This window comes from Neophocaena asiaeorientalis, unplaced genomic scaffold (genome assembly GCF_003031525.2).
Source record: "Neophocaena asiaeorientalis asiaeorientalis breed wild unplaced genomic scaffold, Neophocaena_asiaeorientalis_V1.1 scaffold461, whole genome shotgun sequence".
In the NCBI taxonomy this organism is placed as follows: domain Eukaryota; kingdom Metazoa; phylum Chordata; class Mammalia; order Artiodactyla; family Phocoenidae; genus Neophocaena; species Neophocaena asiaeorientalis.
The window spans coordinates 4,017,051-4,043,642 of NW_020173230.1; the positions used below are offsets into that span (position 1 = coordinate 4,017,051).

At 49.3% G+C, this 26,592-nt stretch overlaps 1 protein-coding gene across 1 annotated transcript; it reads left to right on the forward strand.

Annotated features, from left to right (window-relative positions):
• The first annotated feature begins 16,682 nt into the window (after positions 1–16,682).
• On the forward strand, positions 16,683–25,356 carry SSC4D (scavenger receptor cysteine rich family member with 4 domains). Its single transcript, XM_024745285.1, has 10 exons — positions 16,683–16,848; positions 18,291–18,326; positions 18,598–18,903; positions 19,631–19,708; positions 20,488–20,802; positions 21,883–21,959; positions 22,533–22,608; positions 22,692–23,163; positions 23,462–23,694; positions 24,324–25,356. Exons 1-10 carry the CDS (start codon positions 16,683–16,685, stop codon positions 24,638–24,640), a joined length of 2,076 nt encoding a protein of 691 aa, XP_024601053.1. The 3' UTR covers positions 24,641–25,356.
• Positions 25,357–26,592: the final 1,236 nt, after the last annotated feature.

Here is a 26,592-nt window from a genome sequence, read left to right on the forward strand (position 1 = left end):
CCTGCAAGCCACACGGCGCAGCCAAAGTTAACTCTTCTAAAACGTTCGCTATCACCTATTAAAACTTAAAAAAAAAAATATATATATATATATCCCATGATAAACCAAAAAAATTAGCTGATGCTGTGATGAAGATGTTAGCTAACCCTATAATCATTTTGCAGTATAAAGTCAAATCAACATGCTGTACACCTTAAACTTATACAATGTTTTATGTCAATTATATATTGATAAAGTTGGGGGGAAGCTCTGGAGATGTATGGTGGTGATGGTTACACAACTATACTGAATGCTATTGAACTGCACACTTAAAAATGGTTAAAACGGTCAATTTTATGTTATGGGTATTTTACCACAATAACAACAAAGCAAAACTAGTTGATGGAAGTTAGAATACATAGTCTCGAAGTTTCTCCCTAAGGATTCTTTATTAATTACAAAGGGATAAAGGCTTCCCTAGTGGTGCAGTGTTTGGGAATCTGCCTGCCAATGCAGGGGACACGGGTTCGAGCCCTGGTCCGGGAAGATCCCACATGCCGCGAAGCAACTAAGTCCGTGCGCCACAACTACTGAGCTTTCACTGTAGAGTCCGTGAGCCACAACTACTGAACCCACGTGCCACAACTACTGAAGCCTGCACGCCTACAGCCTGTGCTCCACAACAGGAAGCCTGTGCACCGCAACGGGGAGTAGCCCCCGCTCGCCGCAACCAGAGAAAGCCCACATGCAGCAACGAAGACCCAACACAGCCAAAAATAAATAAAGAAAATTAATTTTTTTTTTAATTACAGGGCTTCCCTGGTGGCGCAGTGGTTGAGCGTCCGCCTGCCGATGCAGGGGACGCGGGTTCGTGCCCCGGTCCGGGAAGATCCCACATGCCGCGGAGCGGCTGGGCCCGTGAGCCATGGCCGCTGAGCCTGCGCGTTGGAGCCTATGCTCCGCAACGGGAGAGGCCACAACAGTGAGTGGTCCGCGTACCACACAAAAAAAAAAATTACAAAGGAATAAGTGGCTACTTTACAGTGGATAAATCTGGCAAATAGCACTTTAGCCACATTGTCAAAGCTACTAGTTGAATAAACATTATTATTTATTTGGTGGGATAAAAGGACATTACATGCCTCCTGATGTGAGGAGATGATACCCAGGGTTTAGAAAAAAAGTTATGTATGTGTAAATTTGTGTGTGTGTGTGTAACACACATGTATGTGTATGCATGTGTGTGTATATGTGTATGGGTATATATGTACATATACACAAAATTACTTGTGTATACATATTACATGCATATAGAGATAGAAAAAGCATATGTAGCAAAATGTTCATATTTGCTATATCTGGGTAAGGGTAAAGAGGATTTCAAAATAAAAGGTTAAAAATAAACCCTTTCTAGGTCAGATTCAAGTGAGAGGACAAAGGGATTTGTTCTCAGAAGAAGGCTGTTAACCAGTTTCCAAAAGCAGTGGCTGAAACAAAGTATGAGGTTATAGGTAGGAAACAAAAAGATGTGTAAGATCTTTGAGAAATAATTTATGAAACTTTACTGAAAGTCATCAGAGAATACCTAAACAGAGAGAGATTCCATATTCATGGATGGGAAATGCAACCTCAAAGATATCAATTCTCCCAAAATTAATTTATAAGTTCTATCAAAATCTCAACAGGTTGTGTGTGTGTGTGTGTGTAACTTGACAAAATGATTCTAAAATTTATATGGAAGGGCTAAGGGCCAAGGAAACCAAGACTTTTGAAGAAAAAGAACAATGTGAGAGACACACCCTAACAGATACTAAGACATATTATAGAGCCATGGTAGTGAAAGCAGGGTGCTGGTAGGACAAGAAAAAAATACAGTGGAATAGACGGGAGAGCCCCAAAACAGCCACTTGCATAAGTGGAAATATGATACATGACAGAAGGAACAGATGGACAACTCAGTAAGAGAAGCTGTGACAAGTATTATCCATATGGGAAAAAAACCTGGATTTCTACTTCATACATAAAAATGAATTCTAGAGAGATTAAAGAGGTGAATGTGAAAGAACAAAACTTTAAAACTTTTAGAAGGAAATACAACCTCCCAGGGCAGAGTGAGGTGAAGGGTATTTGCTAAATATGACCCCCATGCCCTCCCCCAACAAAAAAGCACAAATCGTAAAAGAAAGGTGACTTTTTAGGGCACTTTCATAAATAATGATAAAATAGTTATAATAATAATAATTACCATTCATCACTTACTCACAATACACAGGGACTAGGTTGAGTACCCTAATCCTTGTACCCACCTAGGGAAGTGTCACTGACCGCATTTTACGGATGTGCAAACTAGGACTCAAGAGAAGTTGTACCCAAGGTCACGATGTATCAGTGAACACCCAAAGCAAGTTCAATCCAGATCTATCAGACTCTAGCTCCTGGTCTTTTGTCTCTAACCCTTACTGTCTCTCTGACACTTTATAGTAAAGTTAATAATACCAGTTGGGTGTGTTGGCGGCGAGATATACCCATCTCAATAACTCTGATACAAACAAGTGTTAGGATTTACATGCCTCTCCCCCAGCTATTCATATCAGATATTCAATAGGTGCTTTAAAAATAGGACTTTCTTCCTATCACCCTGGGAAGACAAAATAGCTGGTGTGTGATTAAGAATAAGAAACCAAAATTGTGGGACAGATGGAATTGGCCAGACGCACCCACAAACAAGCCGCTGACACTACAGCTATGGCGTTAATTCTGTAGCCAGACTTTAGCTGGAGGGACCACGATGGGGTGAGATTTGGCACGTTTTTTGTGCAGTGAAAGAGATGAAAAGAGATTTAGGGGTATAAAAGGAAAGCAGCTCTGGGAAACTTTTCACTATTTCATTATTAAACGTCAAACGGTATACAAAATTTACAGCCCTCTTAGTACGTGACTTTGATTACAGCTAAGGAAAATGAATATTTTGTACAATGTTTCTGGCTTTTACTTACAGAGTGTTAAAAATTACCTTAAAAAATCAATTGTTGGGAATTCCCTGGCAGTCCAGTGGTTAGGACTCCGCGCTGTCACTGCCAGGGCCCAGCCTCGATCCCTGGTCGGGGAACTAAGACCCCACAAGCTGCGTGGCACAGCCAAAAAAAAAGTGTCTAAAGGGATAATGAAATCCACTCCCTCCCACCCCCACCTATTGTTAACAGTTTGTGGTGAAGCCTTCCAGACAATTTTTATATGCATATACAATCACTTAAAAATACACTTACTAAATGCAATGTGGTATCCTGGATTGGATCCTGGAACAGAAAAAGAGACATTAGTGGGAAAACTGGTAGTATCCAGATAAAGTCTGGAGTTTGGTTAATATTAAGGTATCAACGTTAATTTCTCAGTTTTGACGAATGTATTGTGGTTGTATAAGATTCTTGTTAATATTAGGAGAGGGGCTTCCCCGGTGGTGCAGTGGTTGAGAGTCCGCCTGCCGATGCAGGGGACGCGGGTTCGTGCCCCGGTCCAGAAAGATCCCCCATACCGCGGAGCGGCTGGGCCCGTGAGCCATGGCCGCTGAGCCTGCGCGTTTGGAGTCTGTGCTCCACAACGGGAGAGGCCACAACAGTGAGAGGCCTGCGTACCGCAAAAAAATATATATATATATATTAGGGGAAAACTAGGTGAAGAATTTATAGGAACTCTGTGTACTATTGGGGCAATTTTTCTGTAAACCTAAAATTATTCCAAAAGAAAAAGGTTATTTTAAAAATGCACTTAAAATGGGGGTCATATTCTACACTGTTCTGCAACCTGCTTTTTCTCGTAAGAAGCAGAGGACATCTTTAATGCTGAAAATCACTTCATTCTTTCTGGTGGCTGAATAGAACCATATATGGAGGTACCACAGTTTATGCAACTAAAGTCCTCGTGCTGAACATGTAGATGATTGCAATTTTTTTTCACTGCTACAAACTAGAACTTCCTTGTCCATCTATCTTTCCATTCCTGCTTCGATATTTCTGTAGGATCAATTCTTAGAAGTGGATTTGTGGATCAAAAAGTATCTGTGTTGGGACTTCCCTGGCAGTCCAGTGGTTAAGACTCCTCATTTCCAATGCAGGGGGTGCAGGTTAGATCCCTGGTCAGGGAACTAAGATCCCATATGCCACATGGTGTGGCCAAAAAAAAAAAAAAAGGTATGTGTGTTGACACTTTTCATAGCTACTGCTATCGAGCCCAGCAACCTTCTGTGGATATGCCTGTCTCCTCCACACCTGGCCTTTAGACTTTTTACCCCTGATGTCCACACTAAACCAGCAAGGGCGGGGGGACTATAATCCATGTTCTATTCCTTATCCAGCAGGTCCTGTGTGGGGCACATTCTCTGCCAGCTCTGGGTATGGCTGCGTTGCCGACACTGAGATCTTAGGTCAAAGGCTTTATACTGTCTTCCTTTCTCAGTGGTCATGTTACCCAGACTATGTTCCTTGAACCAGAAGAAAAAGACTGAACACTTTCCAAGAGGCTGTGTATGCTTGACTGACTGGTGTTTAGACCACCTACTCACCTTCTACAATCAGGGAGGTGGTACTGGAGTTACAGGACCATCAGACTTTTCAAACAGGATCATGAGGGTGGAGAGTGACGGGAGGACTGCTGAATTGGAGAGGGTGATCAGGAAAGGACATTCCCAAGGGAGGTACATTTGAGCAGAGGCTTGAATGAGGTGAGGGAGTGAGTCGTGCAGATATCTGAGGGGAGACAGCTCCAGGCCAAGGGCAAGTGCAAAGGCCCTGAGGCAGGAGCAGGTTTGGTATGTTCCAGGAATGGCAAGGAGACTGGAGGGGCTGAAGCCTAATGAATGAAGGAGGAAGTGGTAGGAGGTGAGCTTAGAAAGACCAGTTCATGACGGACCTTGTGAGATTTTAGATCATATTCTAATGGGGAGTCATTCAAGCAGGAGAACACTGCATGTGATTTATCTGTCAAAACGATACCTAGTCCCTATGCGGATAATACATTTAGAGGGCCAAGCATGGAAGCAATTAGGCTACTGCAGTGGTCCGGGCAAGATATGATGGTGGCATGTATCAGAGCAGAGTTACCCAACCCCAGAACTATTGACATTTTAGGCCAAATAATTCTTCTTTGTGGAGACCTGTCCTTTGCCTTATAGGATGTTTCGCAGCATCTACACAGTTGTGACAACCAAAAACATGTCTAGAAGTTGCCACTTGCCCCCTAGGGGGCGAAATCATTCTGGTTGAGACTTGTCTTCATATTGTATTAGAGTGACTTGGAGAAGGTAAGAACAGGTTGAGCTCCAGATATATTTTGAAGGTAGGGCTGGAAAGATTTGCTGATGGAATGGATGCTGATGGTACGATGCAAGAAAAAGGAGAATCAAGGATGACTTCAATGAATAAATAAAATGTGGCCCATCCATACAATGGAATGATTCAGCTTTAAAAGGACGGAAATTCTGGACTTCCCTGGTGGTCCAGTGGCTAAGAATCCGTGCTTCCACTGCAGGGGACACGGGTTCGATCCCTGGTCAGGGAACTAAGATCCCGCATGCCTCATGGTGCGGCCAAAAAAAAAAGCATGAAAAAGGAAGGCAGTTCTGACACAGGCTACAACATGGATGAACCTTGAGGACATTATGCTGAGTGAAATAATCCAATCACAAAAAGACAAACACTGGGGCTTCCCTGGTGGCGCAGTGGTTGAGAGTCCGATACGAGGCACCTAGAGTAGTCACATTCACAGGCCCTAAAAAAGTAAAATGGTGGGTACCAGGGGCTGGGGGAGGGGGAATGGGGAGTTATTATTTAATGGGGACAGAGTGTTACTCTGGGGAGATAAAAAGTTCTGGAGATCTGTTTCACAATAATGTTAATATAATTAACACTGCCGAACCGTAGACTTAAGAACTAGTTAAGATGGTCAATTTTCTGTTAAATGTATTTTGCCACTTAAAAATAAAATAAGATAACTCTTAAAAATATTTGTTTATGTATTTGGCTGTGCCAGGTCTTAGTTGCGGCATGTGGGATCTAGTTCCCTGACCAGGGATCGAAACCGGGCCCCCTGAATTGGGAACACGCTACTGGACCACCAGGGAAGTCACAATAAAATAGTTTTAAATATTGCATAAGAAAAAGAGTTCAGTTTTTGTCCAAGAGGGTCTGCTTGATTCTCAGAATGTGGCAGCTGCTGCCAGAAGTTTCCTCTGGGCCATTGGTTTCCCAATACAAGGCACATCCCTTGGGAGGCTTCTGCCTTGGCAGCCCTTAGGCCTTAGGCTGCTTCTGAAAGAAAGTGCTGAGCAAACATAATGGTCCCCAGTTCTGGTCATACCAAACTCTCCCTCAACACCTGTGCTTCCCCAAACATGCTCCCTGCCGTTGTCTACAAGAAGACCAAAGAATGAAGTTTCAGTGACTCTAGGGGGAAATATTGGGCACTTCTCTTCTATGCTCTAATTTCACTTTTGCATGTTCTGTGGGAACCGCATTTTGCCGTAGCGCAAATGTATCTCACAATGAGACTTTCATTTCCCAACAATGGGTTGCAACGGATTCCCACTTCAGCCGTCTTGCCTAGATAAACACACCAAAAGCAACCTAAATGTCCATCAGCAGAGGAATGGATAAAGAAGATGTGGTACATATATAATGGAATATTACTCAGCCATAAAAAGAATGAAATAATGCCATTTGCAGCAACATGGATGGAACTAGAGATTGGCATACTGAGTGAAGTAAACCAGACTGAGAGAGACAAATATCATATGATATTACTTATATGTGGAATCTAAAAAAAGGGTACAAATGAACCTATTTACAAAACAGAAGTAGAGTCACAGATGTAGAAAACAAATTGATGGTTACCAGGGGGTAAGAGGGGGAAGGGATAAACTGGGAGATTGGGATTGGGAGACTGGGATATATACATTACCATATATAAAATAGATAACTAATAAGGGCCTACTGTATAGCACAGGGAACTCTACTCAATACTCTGTAATGGCCTATATGTATAACTGATTCACTTTGTTGTACACCTGAAACGAATACAACATTGTAAATCAACTATACTCCAAAAAAAACTTTTAAAAAAGAAAAGAAAGAAGAAAGAAAAAAACCCCAAAACAAAACACACACACCAAGAAAGAATAGTGATGTGGGCACTAGTCAGATTTAGTGTAACAGATTTCCTGTGAATAGGGGGGACTGTTAGAAATGCATTAGGGGAATTCCCTGACAGTCCAGTGGTTAAGACTACTTTCACTGCAGAGGGCCTGGGTTCAATCTCTGGTCAAGAAACTAAGATCCGGGCTTCCCTGGTGGCGCAGTGGTTGAGAGTCCGCCTGCCGATGCAGGGGACACGGGTTCATGCTCCGGTCTGGGAAGAGCCCACATGCCGCGGAGCGGCTGGGCCCGTGAGCCTTGGCCGCTGAGCCTGCGCGTCGGAGCCTGTGCTCTGCAACAATCCCACAAGCTGCACAGAGCAGCAAAAAAAAAAAAAGTGCATTAGGATATCTTTTCATAACTAACCTAAACGGAGTCATCAAAACTTTTGGGTGTCACCATCCCCCTAGGGGGCTGAAGAGCAGAAAAGTTACTCCACTCGGGATAGACATTCCAGAATGTGGGGACCCAGTGGGATTGCACTCACACACCGCACACCAGATTTTCCTACTACCCAGACAAGCCCGGCTGCTTCCAAAGGATCTTTGAGAAGATAAAACAGTGAATCAACCCCTGGGCACCTGCAGTTTCTCACACCAGGGAAAACCACTTGTAGGAATCCATTTTCATACCCCAAGCTGATGATTTCAAGAAATACGAAAAATTTTTTGCTTTTATTTTGCAATGTTAGTCTGTTTTGCTTTTGTAAGTCAGCTAAGACTTTTTTTTTTAATGTTTTATTTTGAAATACTAATTATAGATTCACAGGAAGTTGCAAAGAAATGTATAAGGAGGTCCCGTGTACCCTTAGCTCAGTTTCCCCTGATGATTACATCTTACATAACTGTAGTACAAGATCAAAGCCATGAATGTGACATTTATATGATGTGTGTGTATAGTTCTGTCATGTTATCATATGTGTAGACGTCTGTTACCATCATGGCCATCAAGATACAGAACAATTCTGTCATCACAAAGATCTCTCTCGAGCTATTCCTTCACACCCACTCCTCTCCCCTACACAATCCCTAAACTCTGGGCATCACTAATCTGTTTTCCACCTCTATAACTTTTGTCATTTCAAGGATATTATATAAATGGAATCATAGCGTGTGTGACCTTTGGAGATCAGCTTTCTTTTTCACACAGTAAAATGCCCTTGAAATTCACTGAAGTTCTTGCACGCATCAATAGTTTGTTCCTTTTTATTGCTGAGAAGTTTCCATGGAGTGACTGTACTATGGTTTGTTTAACCCTTTACCTAATGTAGGACATTCTGATTGTCTCCAATTTCAGGCTATTACAAATAAGGCTGCTGTGAACATTCTTGTGTAGGTTTTTGTGCAGACATAGGTTTTCATTTCTCTGGAATAAATGCCCAGGAATATAATTTCTGGGTTGTATGGTAAGTGTATGTTTAGGGGTTCTTTGTGTGTTAGTTTGTTGTCTTTTTTTTTTTTTTTTTTTTTTTGCCGCACCACACGGCTTGCAGGATCTTAGCTCCCAGAGCAGGGATTGAACCCGCGCCCTCAGCAGTCAAAGTGTGGAGTCCTAACCCCTGAACGTCCAGGGAATTCCCTGTTTAGTTTTGTTTGTTTGTCTGTTTGTTTGGCTGCATTGGGTCTTCATTGCTGCACGTGGGCTTTCTCTAGTTGCGACCAGTGGGGGCTACTCTTCGTTGTGGTCTGCGGGCTCTAGGCGTTGTGGGCTTCAGTAGTTGGGGCGCGAAGGCTCAGTAGTCGTGGCGCACGGGCTTAGTGGTTCCATGGCACGTCATATCTTCCTGGACCAGGGCTCAAACCCGTGTCCCCTGCCTTGGCAGGCGGATTCTTAACCATTGTGCCACCAGGGAAGTCCACCTGTTTAGGTTTTTTTGTTTGTTTTTTTGCGGTACGCAGACCTCTCACTGCTGTGGCCTCTCCCGTTGCGGAGCACAGGCTCTGGATGCGCAGGCTCAGCGTCCATGGCTCACGGGCCCAGCCGCTCCGCGGCATGTGGGATCTTCCCGGACCGGGGCACGAACCCGCATCCCCTGCATCGGCAGGCGGACTCTCAACCACTGCGCCACCAGGGAAGCTCCCCACCTGTTTAGTTTTTAAAGAAACTGTTAAACTATTTTCCAGAGTGGCTGGATCATTTTATATTCCCACCAGCAATGTATGAGGGATCCAGTTTCTCCACATCCTTGTTAGCATTTGGTACTGTCACTATTTTTATTTTAGCCATTCTGATAGTTGTGTGGCGATAGCTTATCCTGGGCTTAATTTTCATCTTCCTAATGGCTAGTGATGTTGAACATTTTTTCACGTGCTCATTGCCATCCGTATATCCTCTCTGGTGAAATGTCTCTTCGTGGCTTGCCCATTGTCCACTTGGAGTGTTTGGTTTTTTTAATGTTGAGTTTTGAGAGTTCTTTATATATTCTAGATAGGAATATATCAATATCTATTCATATAGGTGATATATCCATACAGTGGAGTATTACTGAGCTATAAAAAGGAATAAAATACAGATATATGCTACAATATGGATGAACTCTGAAAACTATTCTAAGTGAAAGGAGCAAAAGGCCACATATTGTAGGATTCCACTTATAGGAAATGTCCAGAATGGGAAAATCCATAGAGACAGAAAGTAGATTAGTGGTTGCCAAGGGCTGGAGGGAGGGGGAAAAGAAATTGGCTGCTAATAGGTACAGGTTTCGTTGGGGATAGTGAATATGTTCTGGAATTACGTAATGGTGATGGATGTATAACTCTGTGAATATACTCAAAACCAACAAATTGTATACCCAGAGCTTATTCAAAGTCTCCTAGAGGGGTAGAATGGATGGAGAAAAAGGCTAGGACTGAGCCTAGGGCTCTGGTCCACTTGCCAGTCATACTTTGCAATGGGCAAGTCACTGGATCTGGCCACTGAGACTTGAGTGGACTTCTCTTCTGGGTTTTCTGGTAAAGACTTCTTAGCTTTTAAAATAGGACACAAGGTGGGGGTGTTTCCTCTTTTCTGGCTCTGAACATTGTCATATGCATGAGCTACTCAGAATTGAGGCCACCATGTTGAGTCATGAGGGAAACCAGCCAAAAGAAGGAGCCAACTTGCTGAAGATAGCAGAGTAGACCTGGGTCCCTGATGATGTCACTCCACTGAATTAACCAATCCTGAAATGGCCTTACCTCTGGACTTCTTTTTTTTTTTTTTTAATATTTATTTATTTGGTTGCACTGGGTCTCAGTTGTGGCACGCAGGATCTTCATTGCGGTGTGCAGGATCTTTTAGTTGTGGCATGCGAACTCTTAGTTGCGACATGTGGGATATAGTTCCCTGACCAGGGATCGAACCCGGGCCTGCTGCATTGGGAAAGCGGAGTCCTAGCCACTGGACCACCAGGGAAGTCCCTGGACTCCTTATTAAGTGAGATAAAAACTCCTCTTTATGAGTGACTGAGATTTGCATTTTCCATTACTTGCAGCCAAAAACACTGTAACTGATAGAGTATCAAACACTTTTGAGGGAACTCTACTCAATATTTTGTAATAACCTATATGGGAAAAGAATCTGAAAAAAAAAATATATATATATATATTCATATATATATATCTGAATTACTTTTATGTACACCTGAAACTAACATAACATTGTAAATCAGCTATATACTCCAATTTAAAAACCCCCAACATTTCCTTCTTTTTATTTATTTATTTATTTTTGGCTGCGTTGGGTCTTCGTTGCTGCGCACGGGCTTTCTCTAGTTGCGGCGAGCGGGGGCTACTCTTCGTTGTGGTGCGCAGGCTTCTCATTGCGGTGGCTTCTCTTGTTGCAGAGCACGGACTCTTGGCACGCAGGCTTCAGTAGTTGCGACATGTGCGCCCAGCAGCTGTGGCTCGTGGGCTCAGGAGTTGTGGTTCACGGGCTCTAGAGCGCAGGCTCAGTAGTTGTGGCGCACGGGCTTAGTTGCTCCGCGGCATGTGGGATCTTCCCGGACCAGGGCTCGAAGCCGTGTCCCCTGCATTGGCAGGCGGATTCTTAACCACTGCGCCACCAGGGAAGTCCAACCCAACATTTCTGAGATACCAAGTAACACAAGGACTATGGCAGAAACTGTCATTGTTCCCTGGTACTTTCTGTCCCTTCTTACATAGTAATAGAATTCTTAGCTGGGCTATGGCTGTGAGAAGATGTTTCAGCCACAAGAGAGCCGAAGGGATGTGGTTGTGCTCCTTAAGGGAAGGAACATATCTTCCATGTGTCTTTTCTTTCTCTTTTCATTGGCTGTTATGGACTGAATGTGTCCCTCCAAAACTCATGTTAGAGCCCTAACCCCCAATGTGAGTATATATGAAAATAGGGCCTTTAGGAGTTAAGATTAAATGAGGCCATAAGAGTGGGGCCCTGATCTGATAGGATTAGTGTCCTTACAAGGAGAGATACAAGAGAGCTCTCTGAGATCCATGTGAGGACACAGTGAGAAGGCAGCTCTCTGCAAGCCAGAAAGAGGGCTCTCACTAGGAACCAAACCTTGCCAGAACCTTGATCTTGGACTTTCCAGCCTCCAGAACTGTGAGAAAATAAATTTCTATTGTTTGAGCCACACAGTCTGTGGTATTTTGTTACGGCAGCCACGCTGACTGATACATTGGCTGAAATAAAATCATGGTGGCGGAGGATGGAGAAGCCATCTTGGACCATGAGAAGGAAGCCCTGTTGAGGGCAGCAGAGGAAGAAGAAAGAAGGAATCTGGATCCTTCACAATCGTGAGCTCTAGATCTCCTGCCAGCACTTATAGGTGAGAGAGAAAAATAAATTTGGATATTGTTTAAGCCTCTGTTATTTTCTGGTGGGTTATACGACTGTTCAGCATATGTTCACTCTCTCCTCCTCCCCACTGTTGGGAGAGACATACTTCCCCTGCCTCATTGATAGATAACAGGCTTGGCCATATGACTTGCTGTAGACAATGTAACATGCATGAGCAGATGGGATGTGTGTCGTGACCCAGCACAAGCTTTAAATGTGCTTGCTTGGTCTTTGGGGTTTCCGCCTTCATCTCCAGGAGGAGCGTGCCCCAGGTAACCACTGCTCCTTTAGCTTGGGTCCTGAAATGGGGCACACACGGTGCCGACCTGAACCCAACCCACAGCCTGAAATAGAGCCTTCAGAGCCAACGTGCAGAACCATGGGAGAAAAGTAAATGTTTGTTGTAAGCCACCGCAAATGGGGGGGGGGGGTTGTTTGTTATGCCCTCTATCCCAGCAAAAACTGATGAATACAGTTTCAGAGCTCATATTATAACTAAAACAAGGAATGAAAACATTGTCCCTTGAATCTCATGATGTGCAGGTCACCATCGACCTGAGGAAGGGTTGCCTCAGTGACATGCTAAGGACCGAAAGCAGATTGGAGCCATTTGAGTAGTGAGTGAGAGGAAAGGAAATAAAGGTGGGTGAGCAGACAGCTCTTTGGGGAAGTTTGGCTGTGATAGAGAGGAGAGGGGTAGGGCAGCAGCCAGAGTGGGGCATGGAGGCCAGTGGCAGCCATGCAGATGGTCTGCTCAGATCTCCCTCCGAGAAAGGAGCTGATGAGTTGTGAGGAATGTAGTCAGCTGACAGCCTCCGTTTGTAGCAGCTTCGGGATCTACTGCAGCCTTTGAGCCAAGGGCACACTATTCCCGGGCATCCCCAGCCAGTGACAAAGCATGGTAGGGAGGGACTTCCCTGATGGCCCAGCGGGTGTGGGTTCGATCCCTGGTCAGGAAACTAAGATCCCACATGCCGTGCAGCGCGGCCAAAAAAAAAAAAAAAAAAAAAAGCATGGTAGGAATACTAGGGCTGGGCCATTTCTACCCTGAAGACCCAACCGACATAGGTTGAAAGGGTTTTCTGTTGTTTGCTTTAAATGACAGAAACCAGTTTGCTTAGAAGCCCCATGGGAAGAATCCAGGTGGGAAAGAGCAACTGAACACGGGAGAGAGAAGACCCACAGATGGAGAGAGGGAGGTCCCCGAGAAGGCAGAAGGAGATGGGGTCTGGACTGCAGGGGAGCAGTTCCTCAGGCCCGGGGAGGAGAGGAGGGCTGAGTGCGGACATGTGAGGGGGTGTAGGTTTGGGAGCCAGGTGATGGCAGACCTCGTATCAGAGAATTTTCTTTTTCTAAGTAGGAAGCAAGATTAGGCTCCAGTGTCAGGGAACTAAGTCCTTCGGGGCTGTACAGGCTGTGTCTCCATTTTCCTCTCTTGGCCTCCGTTTTCCCATCTGCACGACAAGCAGCTTGGGTTAGACCCCTGATCCCCAAACTTGTTTGAGTCTCAGTAGATTTTCAAAAATACACTTTTGCGGGGAATCCCATCCCTCAACTGCTGGATCGGAATCTCTGGGGCAAAAGTGGTAGGGGCAGGAATCTGTTTATATTTTTAAGTGCACCCAGGGGTGATGTGAATGCACACCCAGGTTTGGGAACCACCCTGTGGAGGCTCTTAGGACCCCTTCAGCTCTGAGAGTCTGTGGTTCCAGCCAGAAGGTGCAGAATTCCAGCACAGCATTTGACTGAAGCTATAAACTACAGAGTAAACCACACGCCGCTACCTGTCACCTATAACTACAAAAGCGCCTAAGTCCCAAAGGTACCGGAACATAAAAGGAACCACAATAAGGCAAAAAAATCAGCAGCAAAATCAGAGGTCCTGCCTACATGGGAAGCCTACATCATGTACTCTGGCTCCTGCAACCAGGTTTCCAAACCCCCAGGTGGGATGGGTTTGGACATGGTCAAGGGGGAGTCCCAGGCAACGGAACTAAGGGTTGAATCAGGGCTGTCGCAGGAGAGACAGGGATGCTTTTGGCTGCCCTGCCAAGGGGTGGAGGCCTATCCAGGCCTTTCTGAAACCTGAACCCTGGGGTGGGGGAAGGGGGAGGAGGGGCTGCCTGGCCCTGAGAGTCCACGCCTGCCCCCCAACCCCAGAGCTCCTCCTCTGCCCGGTGCCCCTCTTGGGGGCTGCTCCAGACACTGCAGGCCACCTTCACTCTCCCTTTGCCTCCCTCTGCCCCTAAGGTCGGGTGGGGACAGGCTGGGACCACCAGCCAGCTCCATGGACGGGGGACTTTGCCTCTGCTCACCTCCCAGCTTTGGAAAGAAAAGAAGAAAGGTCTGTGTTGATCTGCATCTGGGGGATCCTTCCCAGTCCTAAATTTCTGGAGGCAGAAAAAGTGATTTGACCTCGGACTGACTATAGAAGAAGGAACAGAAAGAGCCTAGAACCTTCCCCCAGGTAGGAATTCTTCCCTTTTGCTGGCGTGTGTGAGTTTGAGTGTGTGTGACTAGTTTTCCACTGGACAGATGTGGAGTTGTCCTTAATGATCTCCGGGGCCCCTCCTGACTGCTTCAGTGCTGTGATTCTGCAGCCTTAACCTTCATTCAGTCTCCTTAGTACCCACCCTGTGCCAGGTGCTACCGTTGGGTAAGCCCTGGTCCCTGCTCTCGAGGGTCCCCAGTCTAAACGGGGAAACAGTAATCATAATAACAGCTGCCACACTTACGGTGGGCCAGGCTCTGGGCTAAACTTTTTACAAACTTTAGCTCATGTATCCTAGCAAGAACAATGACTAGCCCCATTTTACAGATGAGGACAGCGAGGCGTGGCAAGATGAGCTCACACAGCTAGTAAGTAGATGATGGAGCGGATTCTTGTAACCACTGTGTGTGCTGCCTGCCCTGAACAGTGAAGAAACAGTTCAGGGCAACAGGTGCACTGCTACAGGGTAGGGAGGGAGCCACAATCCACGAGGGCAGGGAATGGTTAAGCCTCATTTTGACCAAGGTTCCCAGGGTGTAAGGCAGGAGCAGTTTTGGGGACCAAGCTAGGAGCTAGAGATAAGGCAGGTTCCACAAGGCCCACTGAGAGCTCTAGGGTCAGCCAGGACTTGAGATCAGTGGCGGTCAGGATCGGGGGTCCTCCTCCCTCACTCCTGGGCCACGGTGGCAGGGGATAGAGAGGGGGTACTTCAGAATTCCCAGCCAGGTTCCCTGGGAGCTGTGTGTCCCCATACTCACAGAGCAGGGGCTTCCCTGACCTGGGGGGCCAGTGTTCCAACAGCCTGAGAGATGGGTGGCCCCAAGGCCTGGGAGGCAGGGGAAGACCTAGATCACAGTGGATTCCCCTCAGCAAAGATTGGACCATGGTCCCCCCCTCCTCACAGCTCTCGACTCCCATCTCCCAGCTGTCCCCAAGAACACAAAAGCTGATTATTCCGGGCCCCATGAATGGAGTATTGAAAACCCTGTGTCCACATCCAGATAGGTTTTCATCCTCTTCCCAAGCAGACTGTTTGTATGCCAGGATGGAAGCAAAGCCAGGGAAAGATGGGGGGGGGGTGGGCGGGTGCGTTCCGGCTGAGAGGGGCACCCATGTCCCCCGGGAGCCTGGGTCTCAGTATGTCCCAAACAGAACCATCTTCTAAACCAGCCGCCAACCATCCAATCATAGTCCACACACTGGGATGCTGGTTACATGGTGTGAATGTTTACTGAGCTCTGCACTTACGATTTATGCACTTTTTGGTTTGTAAGCCTCAATACAAAATTAAAAAAAAAATCCCAAATGGCATTTACTCTCCCAGCCCTATACCATTTTTGCATATTTGTGACTCGTGGGAACTATATTTCCTTGATGTTTTTTCTTTTTTTAATTTTTATTTATTTTAGCTGTGTGGGGTCTTAGTTGCGGCACGCAGGATCTTCGTTGTGGCATGCATGCGGGATCTAGTTCCCTGACCAGGGATCAGACCCTGGTCCCCTGCATTGGGAGCGCAGGGTCTTACCCACTGGACCACCAGGAAAGTCCCTGATGTTTTTTCTTTAAATTAACTTTTTTTTTTTTTCTGATTTCAATTAACTTTAGGGAATTCCCTGGTGGTCCAGTGGTTAGGACTCAGCGCTTTCACTGCCATGGGCCTGGATTCAATCCGTGGTCGGGGAACTAAGATCCCGCAAGCTGCGGTGCAGCCAAAAAAATAAAATTAAATAAATTAAATTAACTTTAAAGGGAAACTTTATGTTGTTCCAGATAAATGAAAAGCCAGAATCCTTTGCCATAAATAGAAGGCAGTGTAAAAGAAAAAATAAATGAAAATGAAACAGTAGATGTCATCTATCTCCCCCCAAAATGATGTGGGTTACCCCCAGTGGCACAAACACCCTGCTTTGGGATGTGCTGCCCCGGATGAAAAAGTCTGAGCCTTTGGCACAGCCAGGCAGACCTGTCTCGGTTTGGGATCAGACAACCCTCCCACCCCTTGCTTTCATACACCCTCTGCTCCAGCCAGACCTAACTCCTCATGAGGAGTTTCCATCTGTGTTTCTGTCCTCATCCTCCAGCTGCCGCCTCCACTCAGAATACGAAACCCAAGTGGAAATGTCACGCCCCCACCCCTCACCGAAGCTCCACCTGGGCCCTTCCAGCTGGAAGAAGTGAAGGGGAACCTTTAATTCCAGAAGTTCCAGCTGTGACTTCTCCACCACCCCTTAATGGGACCCTTGGAAAGGCCATCCACTGGCTGGACGCGTAAGGACACGGAGATGCAAGTTGGTCCCCAGCCTGATGAGAAGAGCAGGGGATGGAGGCCGGGAGACAGGAACGCTGCCCCTTCCCCCCTCACCCCTGTCCTGTCCTTCCTCCTCCTCTTGCCACTGGGTGAGTGCCCCCCTCCCCCCGTTTCCCCTTTCTGGCTCTGAGTTTTCCCAGTTGTAAAATTACGGTGGGAGGTGGCCTGTAAAGGAGGTGGTTTTCAACATTCCCTCCAGCTCTGACATTTGCCCAGGTTTGATGAAAGCTAAGGTCTGAGTTGGGGGAGTGGAAGGCTCAGTGCTAAAGGTGAGGGCTCAATGTACACAGAGTATGGGCAGTTAGGATATTGGAAACAGGCAAGGAGGGAAAGGGCATGGGCTCACCAATGGCTGTTGGAAAGCCAACTGGTGGAACAGATGCAATCAAACAGCCTAGGGACTATCCTAACTTAGGAAAGAAGAAACTGACCCTTAGTTGCTTCATCTGTAAAATGGGTACACTAGTACATGCCTCAGAGGTTGTAAGGATTCTTTCTCTGAGCTAAGGTATGTGGCTGTGTCTGAGAACTCTGCGCACAAATGAGGGGCTATTATGGGTATTCAATTTCCCATGCTAGGCCAGTTTCCCTCTCAGTCCACGTGCTCAGAATTGTATGGTGGAGGAGACCGTGGCTGTCCGGGTTAGAATTCCAGCTCTACCTTTTATTTGCGGAATGGCCTTGAGCAAGTTACCTAACTTCACTAAACCTGAAGTTTCCCCTTCTGCAAAATCCAAGCTGCCTCATAAGTTGTCCTAATGAGTAAGTGAGTCAGGCCACATAAAGCAATGAGCACAGTACCTGACATACACATATGTGAGAGCCGAACCAGAAGGACTTATACAGGTAAACCTTTGGGAGGAAGTCAGAATGAATCCCAAAGGTAATTTACACACTTAAGGCAGAGCTACTGAGCACCTGGGGAGTAACAGGCTCTGCGCAGGGGGCTCTGGGGGAGACCGAGATGAGACAGACATGGCCACATCACCGGGCAGAAGGCCTGGAAAAGGGTATGTATATGGTGCCCAGGTATTCAGAGGAAAAGGAGAGCACTTCTAGCTGAGAGCTCCAGGAAGGCTTCCCATAGGAGGTGGCTCGATCTGCAGGGCTGTAATGAGCTGGGCTAGCAGAGGAGACTTCAGGGTTAAAGACCTGGAGACAAGACTGATGGGAGATTAAGAAGTAAGGAGAAGCGGATCAGAAGATCCTAGAAGACTTTGTAGAGAAAACTTAGGTTCTGGGACTCCTGCAGGAAAAGGGAAGTCTTTGAGGACTTCAGCAGTGGAGTGGGATAAGCTGAGCTGATATGTGTCTCAGGCAGATCTCTCTGGGGTGGCCCATGGACCAACGGGCGAGGGATGAAGCAAGGAAACCAACTGGGGCAGTCAGGGGCTTTGGAAAAGCAGGGGTAGTGAAGAGGAGGGGGATGATGGTGGGGACCATGGGCAGAGGAGGGGGGGCTGTGTTCCCAGGGCCAGGCAGCCAAGGGAGGGGGCTGAGGGGGCCAATGCTCTTCCTCACTCTGTTCCAGCCAGCACCCTACAGCCCACCTCACTGCCCTTTCCAGGTAGGTGCCCCTGCCCCTCCCCCCTGCCCTCCCCCCTGCTCCCGAGGTACTCAGATGCTCAGACAGAAGACCCAGGGAATAATGACTAACCAGCCCTCCATTATTCTAGAGGCCCCCAAAGGGATTGCTCTAGTCTCCCCATTTTACAGAAAGGGAGAAATAAATCCCAGGAGGGCCTGATCCCAAGGACCCCACAGCTTCAGGGCAAGGCGGAGGCACCCTCTAGGTTGGGTCCACTGATCCCCCTGTGCCAGCTTAACCCACTCCACAGAGCTGAGGCTGGTGGGGGGCCCGAGCCGCTGCCAGGGACGCCTGGAGGTCCTGCATGGCGGCTCCTGGGGCAGCGTCTGCGACGACGACTGGGACGTGGTGGACGCCAATGTGGTGTGTCGTCAGCTGGGCTGTGGCCTGGCTCTGCCCGTGCCGCGGCCCCTCGCCTTCGGCCAGGGCCGTGGCCCCATCCTGCTGGACAACGTGGAGTGCCGTGGGCAGGAAGCTGCGCTGAGCGAGTGTGGCAGCCGAGGCTGGGGCGTCCACAACTGCTTTCACTACGAGGACGTGGCTGTCCTGTGTGACGGTGAGCAGGACAGTCTGTGACCCGGAAGGGTAGACAGGCTGGCAGGCAGCAGGGCTTCCCAGCGGTAAGAATGTTCCAAAGAAGAAGGCCGAGCCAGCAGCTGCAGTGCACGGTGCTGGGGAAGCACCCCAGCCTGGCTGTCAGAGCCTGGGCCCCAGCAGTGCTCTAGCTTATTGTGTGACCTCCGCTGAAAACCAGCATTACTGCTTCCATGGAGGGCCTTGATTATCCCAGCAGAGCCCTCTTCCCATTTTTAAAACCAGACAGTTGGGGTCAATACTGGCGGTGAGGCCCGCTTGGTGTAGAGCTGCAACAAATCTCTGAGAGGCTTTGACCTTGAGAGCAGTAGTTCAGGTTTTCAAGAAAATCAGCTGGAGGGCTCATTAAAACACAGATGGTGGCCCCATGCCAGAGTTTCTGATCCTGCGTCTGGGGTGGAGCCTGAGAATTTGCATTTCTAACAAGCTCTCAAGTGATGTGATGCTGCTTTAAGAACTAAAAGAACTGAGAACCAAACGAAATCCTCTAAAGCTACTGCTTTCAGGACTCAGGTGGCCCTTTCTCCTCTCATACCCCAGATTTCCTAGTTTTGACCCTTTGTGTGGCCAGAGGCCCTGAGGGCAGGCACCTTAGGGGTCCATGCCCTGCCCCTCACATACCTGTGTTTGTGAGGATGGAGAACAGAAAACTCCATATTCTCCTCCCTTCCACCCTGCTTCTTTCCCAGAATTCTTGCCCACGCAGCCCCCAACAAGGAAAGTGTTAACGAGTAGGGTACCCCCTACAACTCCCCAGAATGGAAAAGGTAAGTAAAGGCAATGTGGGGGACCACCTGGGTCTTAGGAGAGGGATCCAGGGAGGAATATCCCAAACCCTACCCTAGGCAGTGGGAAGTGAGGGATTACTGATGGGTGAGTTTGGTCATTCCTTCATCCCTCCCTGCCCCTACACCCCCTCAGGCCACTCACCATCTGGACAGGGAAAGAAGATTCATTCTAGTGGGATGATAAAAATAGCACAAGGTTGGAGAAAATGAGAGGTGGGGGCTGAAGCTTAATCTAATGGAAGAGTCCGATATTCACAGAAATGCTGATAATGATGTAGAACAACAAAATGAAAAGTTCCCTTAAAGAAAGACAGATAAAAAGGCAAGAAAATCCGGAGGAGGAAGAAGATCCCATTCATCAGAAATCAGGGAGGGTTTCCTGGAGGAAGAGTTGTTGGTGCTGTACCTGGAAAGATGAGAAGGCTTTCATTGTAGTAGTGTTATAAATGAGGAATCAGCACCTCCTAGATGGTTAGCAGAGCATGGATGGACAAGGGCAGGGAGGGTTGCTTTTAGGCAGGAAATGACACAGTCATAGGGTTCTGTCCTCAGATGCCACAAAGCACCCCCAATCTAGACTCTGAGGAAGCAGTGCCTTGGGGGTAAGTGGGTGAGCAGCTCCTCCTAGGTTTTAAGTCCTGGGACACCATGCACTGTGGGTATGCGGAGGGCCTGGGGCAATAAGGAAGAACTTTGGGTTGAGATGGGCAGCAAAGCCACGTGGGAGATGCTCCTTGTCCCTCCACCCCCATTACCAGGTGAGGGCAGCGTGCGCCTGGTGGGGGGCGCGGGCCCGTGTCAGGGCCGAGTGGAGATCCTGCACGGTGGCCTGTGGGGCACCGTGTGTGACGATGACTGGGGGCTGCCGGACGCCACCGTGGTCTGCCGCCAGCTAGGCTGCGGGGCGGCCCTGGCAGCCACCACCAACGCCTTCTTCGGCTACGGCACGGGGCACATCCTGCTGGACAACGTGCACTGTGAAGGAGGCGAGCCCCGTCTGGCAGCCTGCCTGAGCCTAGGCTGGGGGGTGCACAACTGCGGCCACCACGAGGACGCCGGCGCGCTCTGCGCAGGTGCGGATTTAGGGGGCGGGGCCGGTGGGCGGGGCGGGGCCGAGTCCTGAAGCAGGAGGAGGTGGAGTGGGGCCTGGGAGGGGACCGGGATGTTGACTGTCTTGGTGTTAACCTGAGCTCTTTCAAGAAGGCCCCCGAATTAGTTTTAATTTCTCAGTACTGCTCTAGAAGTGCCTCCGAACATCCTAGTAGACTCCACAGGTATGTAATACTGCAGTATTACCTCACCAATACTCCAGAATTGTCTAACAGTACTCCAAAAATGCCTTCGGAATTTTCCACCACTTTCTAAGTACTCTTTATGGAATACTTCAGAGTAAAGTAATAGTCCTCTAGGATCGCTCCAGAGATACTCCAGAATTCTCTCATTGACACCCAGGTATGTCCCCAGAATTCCCTAGCCATCTGTAATCCTGATTCTCTTATAATAGTAGTTCTTCTCACCTGGTCCCTCTCCCATACTGAGAGGTTTTCTGAAGTAGGAATAATAGGGCTGTTAATGGCATTTCACAAATGGACTCCATTCTACCAGATATAAAGTGCTTGCCCATGCCTCACAGCTAACCAGGGGCCATCATCCCCAATTTACAGATGGGAAAGCTGAGGCCCAATGAGGCAGAGTGAGCCCTGGCAAAGCCTCAGCTAACCTTGCTGCATGATCTTGGGTATGCCCCTTGCCCTTTCTAGTCTTATTATTTTATCTGTAAATGGGAATAGTGAGTTTTGTTCTGCAAGCCCCTCAGGACTGTGCATGACCCTCCCTGTTGGGCAAGGCCTTCTTTATCTCCCCACCTTGGACACACATTGGGCTTCTGGGAGCACTGGAGAAAAATGAAAGCACATCTGTGAATGCCTGTATAAACCGTGAAGTATACACCTAGGCGGCACAACTAAATTACAAGAACTGGCAAAGTGGGGCAGACTTCCTTGGACCCCAGTTGGGACTGAGCCCCCAGCTCTGAAAGTAAAATCTGTTGTCTTCTCCAGGGAGACCCTCCCATCCTCTCCGAGAGCCCAAGGCTGACCAGGAACCAGAACCTTGGCCTCTGACCCTACTCCCTTCTCTGACTCCTACTCTAGTCCTGGGGCACCTGACTCTCACAGCACTGCCACCGTCGGGCACAAGAGCGGACTGGGCCTGGCACACAGAGCCAGAGGGTAAGGAGCCCAGCCCACCAGGCTGGAATGGTAGGGGCAATGGTAGGTGGGCAGGGCTGGGAATTGGGAAGACTGTTCTGGACTCAGGGGGAGGGGGTCCGGGCTAGCAGGCCAGGGCTTTTGGCCAGACGGTAAAGAGGTGGGTGAGAGAACAGATGAGCAGGTGGAGCAAGGGTGAAATCCAGAGCTCTGAAAAGTTCAGCAGGGTGGGAGGAGGCATTTTCTCAAAGCTCTGAAATAAAACTTGGGTTGGGGCTGAGGTTGGAAATTGAGAGGCCTTGGGAGAAGTGAGATATAACTTGAATGAAGGGTCGAAGTACATTTGCAATTAGGGCTGGACCTATCATTGGGATTGAAATTAGGATAATGCCTGGAAGTAGGATTTGGTTTATTCCCTTCAAGCTTCCTGAGGACCCCATCACAGCATACAACATGGTGACTGTAGGATTGAGGCTGAGTGGGGTGCAGGTGTGGTAAGAGTTGGGGCATCTCAGTAGACGCGCCCTGTGCCCTGCTGCAGGCCAGAAGCCCTCTTTGTCCCCTTCAAATGCTCTAGATACCCTGTCTCTGCTGCTACAGGAGTTGGTGCCCTGCCTTCCAGGGAGCCGGCACTGTTCACCACAGCGGCCTGGGCGGCAGGGAAGAGAAGTAAGTGGCAGGGCCGGGGTTCCGTTGTGGGTGGAAGAGGGTGGGGCCGGGGCTCTGCCCGGGAGCCGATGGCCCCAGCCCAGCCCCTCTGGACGGCCACCACGAGGATGCGGGCGCGCTCTGCTCAGGTAAGGCCGCTGCAGGACCACGTATGCCCGGCGGCACGGGCAGAGCCGAGCGCCATCTGAGGAATGGGGGCGGGGGCGGCGGGGTGCAGAGGGCAGACGCTTACAGCGACACGGGCGGGGCCTGCTGTGAGATGGGCGGGACCGGCGCAGGCGCGCACAGAGGCGCGGGCGGGATGAGGCAGGCTCTGGGGAAGGGGCGGGGCCTCGCGCAGGCACGCTCTGCGGCGCGGGAGGGGCGGGGTCTGTTGGGAAATGGGCGGGGCCGAGCGTCAGAGCTCGCCGAGGCACTACGGCGTGAGCGCCGCGGGAGAGGATTCACGCTCCGCAGACAGAGGCGGAGCCCACCATCGGCGCGCTCTGCGGCTGCGCGGCATGAGCGGGGCCGCGAAGGGAGCGCCCTCTGCTGCAGTGAGGGGCGGGGCCCGAGGTGAGAGGCCGAAGTCCAGTGGTAAAGTGTGGCAGAACCTGTGACAGACAGGCGTGGCCGGGGGGGTTTTGTTCTGCTGCGTCAAGGACCCGAAAAACTGTAGTTAGCAGGGAGAGTTGATCAGCTTTCGGGGAGCAAGCGTTTGACCCTTGGTGGGAGTCAATGGAAAAGGGGTGTTTGCAGAGTCTGACACATTTTAAAATGCGTCTCTTTATTGATTGCTTTGGGAATCGGTATTTTCGCCCTTGTTTGGTGTCCTGGTAGCCTTGGCCACAAAGGGTTCTGCTTTGGGCCCCAGGGTGAAAGAAGCACAACCCACGTTTCTGTACCAAGGAGCGGGGACCTATGAAGTCCTTTCTGACCCTAAATCAGTCCTCCCTTGGAGGGTAAGAGGTGACCTGGCCTCAAGGGACTTGTTCCCCAATGTGACAGCCACCTGTTTCTTTGTCCTTGCTGAGCCAGGCCCAGACGAGCTAGTCCAGCAGGATGGTGCTGAGACCACCCAGGTGCCCACTCCTCGGCCCAGGGACGGTAGGTGTCCACCGTCCCTAAGAGTGAAGTGGAGGCATCAGGATACGAAGGACCAGATTTGGAAGGAGGTCACAGCTCGGGGTTACACAGCAGATTTGCACCAGGTCCTGGAGCCTTTGTCCTTCTGCGAGAGTCTCAGGCCTCATTAATAGAGGCATGATGTCCAGAAAGAGGGAGGTGGGTTTTAAGCTAGAGTCATCTAGAGATTTCTAGAGTTGGGACCAAAATAAAGGGATGGGCTCCTGTCCTCAGGAGAGCAATAAAAGAATTCAATCTTTAGTCTGGGGAGTCCAGGGAGGAGGGGAGACGGTGATGATAGAGAGGAGCCCTGGGTCTGAGGTATTGGGATTGTGAACAGAGAACTAAGGAGAGAGCACACATGAAGCTCCCAGCATGCAAAGAGCGCCCCACAAAGGCTTGTGCACATTCTTCTATCTTGAGATGCATTCTGGACCGATGCCCATCTTATTTTAATCTCATTTGTCTGCCTTCGTCCAGTGGTTCCCAGGGCACTGCTGTCTCCCAAACCACCACCCTTTGCCTCCTCTAACTACCCCTTACCTGGCCTAGCTTGGTAGCGGCCTGGCCTGGGCCAGCCCCTTCCAGCCCCAGACCTTGTCTCCCCACAGGGCACTTACGTCTGGCCAATGGAGCCCACCGATGCGAGGGCCGTGTAGAGCTCTTCCTAGGGCAGCAGTGGGGCACTGTGTGCGATGATGCTTGGGACATGCGGGCAGCCGGCGTCCTGTGTCACCAGCTGGGCTGTGGCCAGGCCCTGGCAGCCCCTGGTGAGGCCCACTTTGGCCCAGGCCGAGGCCCTATCCTCCTGGACAATGTCAAGTGCCGTGGGGACGAGAGTGCCCTGCTGCTCTGCTCTCACATCCGCTGGGATGCCCACAACTGTGACCACAGTGAGGATGCCAGTGTCCTGTGCCAGCCATCGTGACCCAGCCCACTCTGCAGACCACTTCTTCTGGGAGCCTACTGTGGCCTGCCCCTCCTCCTTCAGGAAGTCCTCCTCCTGTGACAACTGCAGTTCACTCTGCCCTTCCCTCCCCTTGCCTGGGAGAGAGCCTGCCCAGATGGTGTAGTCCTGCCTGAGGGAGCCTGGCTCTATCCCATCAACTTAGTGTGTGACCTCACCTGTCATCACCTACTGTGGGCCCATTTCAATGAAAACTCCTACTTTCTGCTCAGCTAAAACAGAAACTGGTGGGAAGGGAAGAACTCCTAACTTTCCTCTTTGGTGGGACTCCTGTTACAATACCCTTAACCCAGCCTTCCTTAACCCTGGTCCAGGAGGTTCAGGTGCTCTCTGTAAATGGGGTATCTCCTTTCCCCCCACCCATCTGGGGATCCTCAAGAAGAGGGGAAGGCAAGAGAGGCCTACAGCGCTTACCTTAGACTGGCCCGGGGCTGCAGAAGGACCTGGGTCGTTGCCCTGGACTGCTCTGTGAGGGCCTGGACTCAGATGGTGCTTGGCTGGACAAGGGGACTGGAGGGGCCAAAGCAGGGACAGTGGCCCCTCCCTGCAGCTGGAACCAGCAACTCGATTTATGCTGCTCCCACCACAGAGCCTCCACTTTGCAGAAGCAAAGAACCCTGGGGGCCTGTAGCCACCCGTTCATAGGTGCCAAGTCAATAAAGCATTGTCCCCCCTGTCTTTTAACCGAGGTCAATGTTTGGGCATAAGTGCGTTGTTTGTGGCAGCAGGGAAGACTCTGGTTAGGACTCTCTGGAGGAAACCTGCCTGGGGTGGAGGGCAGTTCAAGAGCATCATCAGAGAGCTTTCGGGGGGCCCATCACATCCTGGAAATGCTGACTCACAGTGTCAGGCCAGGAAGGCCCCTAAAGTGTCCCCTAGCCCATCCCCATTTTCCTTTTACATACACAGAATCCTAAAGGAAGGGGTCTGCTCAAAGGCACATAGCAAGAGTCACTAGAAGAGAAAAAATTGAGAGGAGGCAGAAAGGATGACGGAGGAGAGTAAAGCAGCATTGGGGCTTCCCCAGGGGCTGCTCTTGAGGCACCTCACCTGGCGCCCCAGGGCCAGAGGGAAGTGAGGGATCCTGCCAGAGCCTCTCTCAGCCCCCCAGTGGCTGACTTGCCAGTAGCAACTGTCTGACGTCAAACCCCACCCTCCACATCAGCCTGCAGGCCCTGTATGAGTTTCCTATCCCTGCCGTAACAAATTACGATAAATTTAGTGGCTTAAAACAACAAATTTATTATCTTACAGTTCACGAGTCTGAAATGGGTTTCCCTGGGCTCAATTCGAGGTGTTGGCAGGGCAATATTCTTTCTAGAGGATCCAATGGGGAATCCTTTTCCTTACCTTGTCCAGCTTCTCGAGGCTGCCTGCGTTCCCTGCCTGCTCACAACCTCCTTCCAGCCAGCATTGCATCACTCTGACCCCAGCGTCCATCATCTCATCTCTTTTTCTGATTCTTCTGCCTCCCTCTTCCATCCTCGAAGGCCCTTTGTTATTATATTAGGCCCACCTGGATAATCCAGGATAATCTCCCCGTCTCAAGGTCCTTAATTTAACCGTGTCTGCAAAATCTTTTTAGCTACGTAAAGGAGCATTTTCACCAGCTCCAGGGATTAGGACTTGACATCTTACAAGTCCTGGCTGCCAGCCAAAGAGTGAGGCAGACACTTAAGCTCCAAACTCCATCAGCTCTTGGCAGTATTGGTTTTGTCTCCATTTGTCAGGGAGCTCTGTGACCCACTGTGTCATTGGAGGGATGAGGGCTGGAGGAGTGAAAGGAATGAAAATGCTTAAGAATTCAGGGAGTCGGGGCAGAGGGACAGGGATGCTGTAGCTGCCCTCAGCCCCTAGACCTCAGTGCAGCACACACAGATTCTGCTTAGCCTGTGGTCATTGCCACTCCAGCC

Coding starts and splice junctions, on each gene's coding strand:
- SSC4D (XM_024745285.1), top strand. CDS start 16,683: ATGGGACCCTTGGAAAGGCCATCCACTGGCTGGACGCGTAAGGACACG. Junction 19,709..20,487: donor AACTCCCCAGAATGGAAAAG/GTAAGTAAAGGC, acceptor CCCCATTACCAG/GTGAGGGCAGCGTGCGCCTG. Junction 23,695..24,323: donor CACTCCTCGGCCCAGGGACG/GTAGGTGTCCAC, acceptor GTCTCCCCACAG/GGCACTTACGTCTGGCCAAT.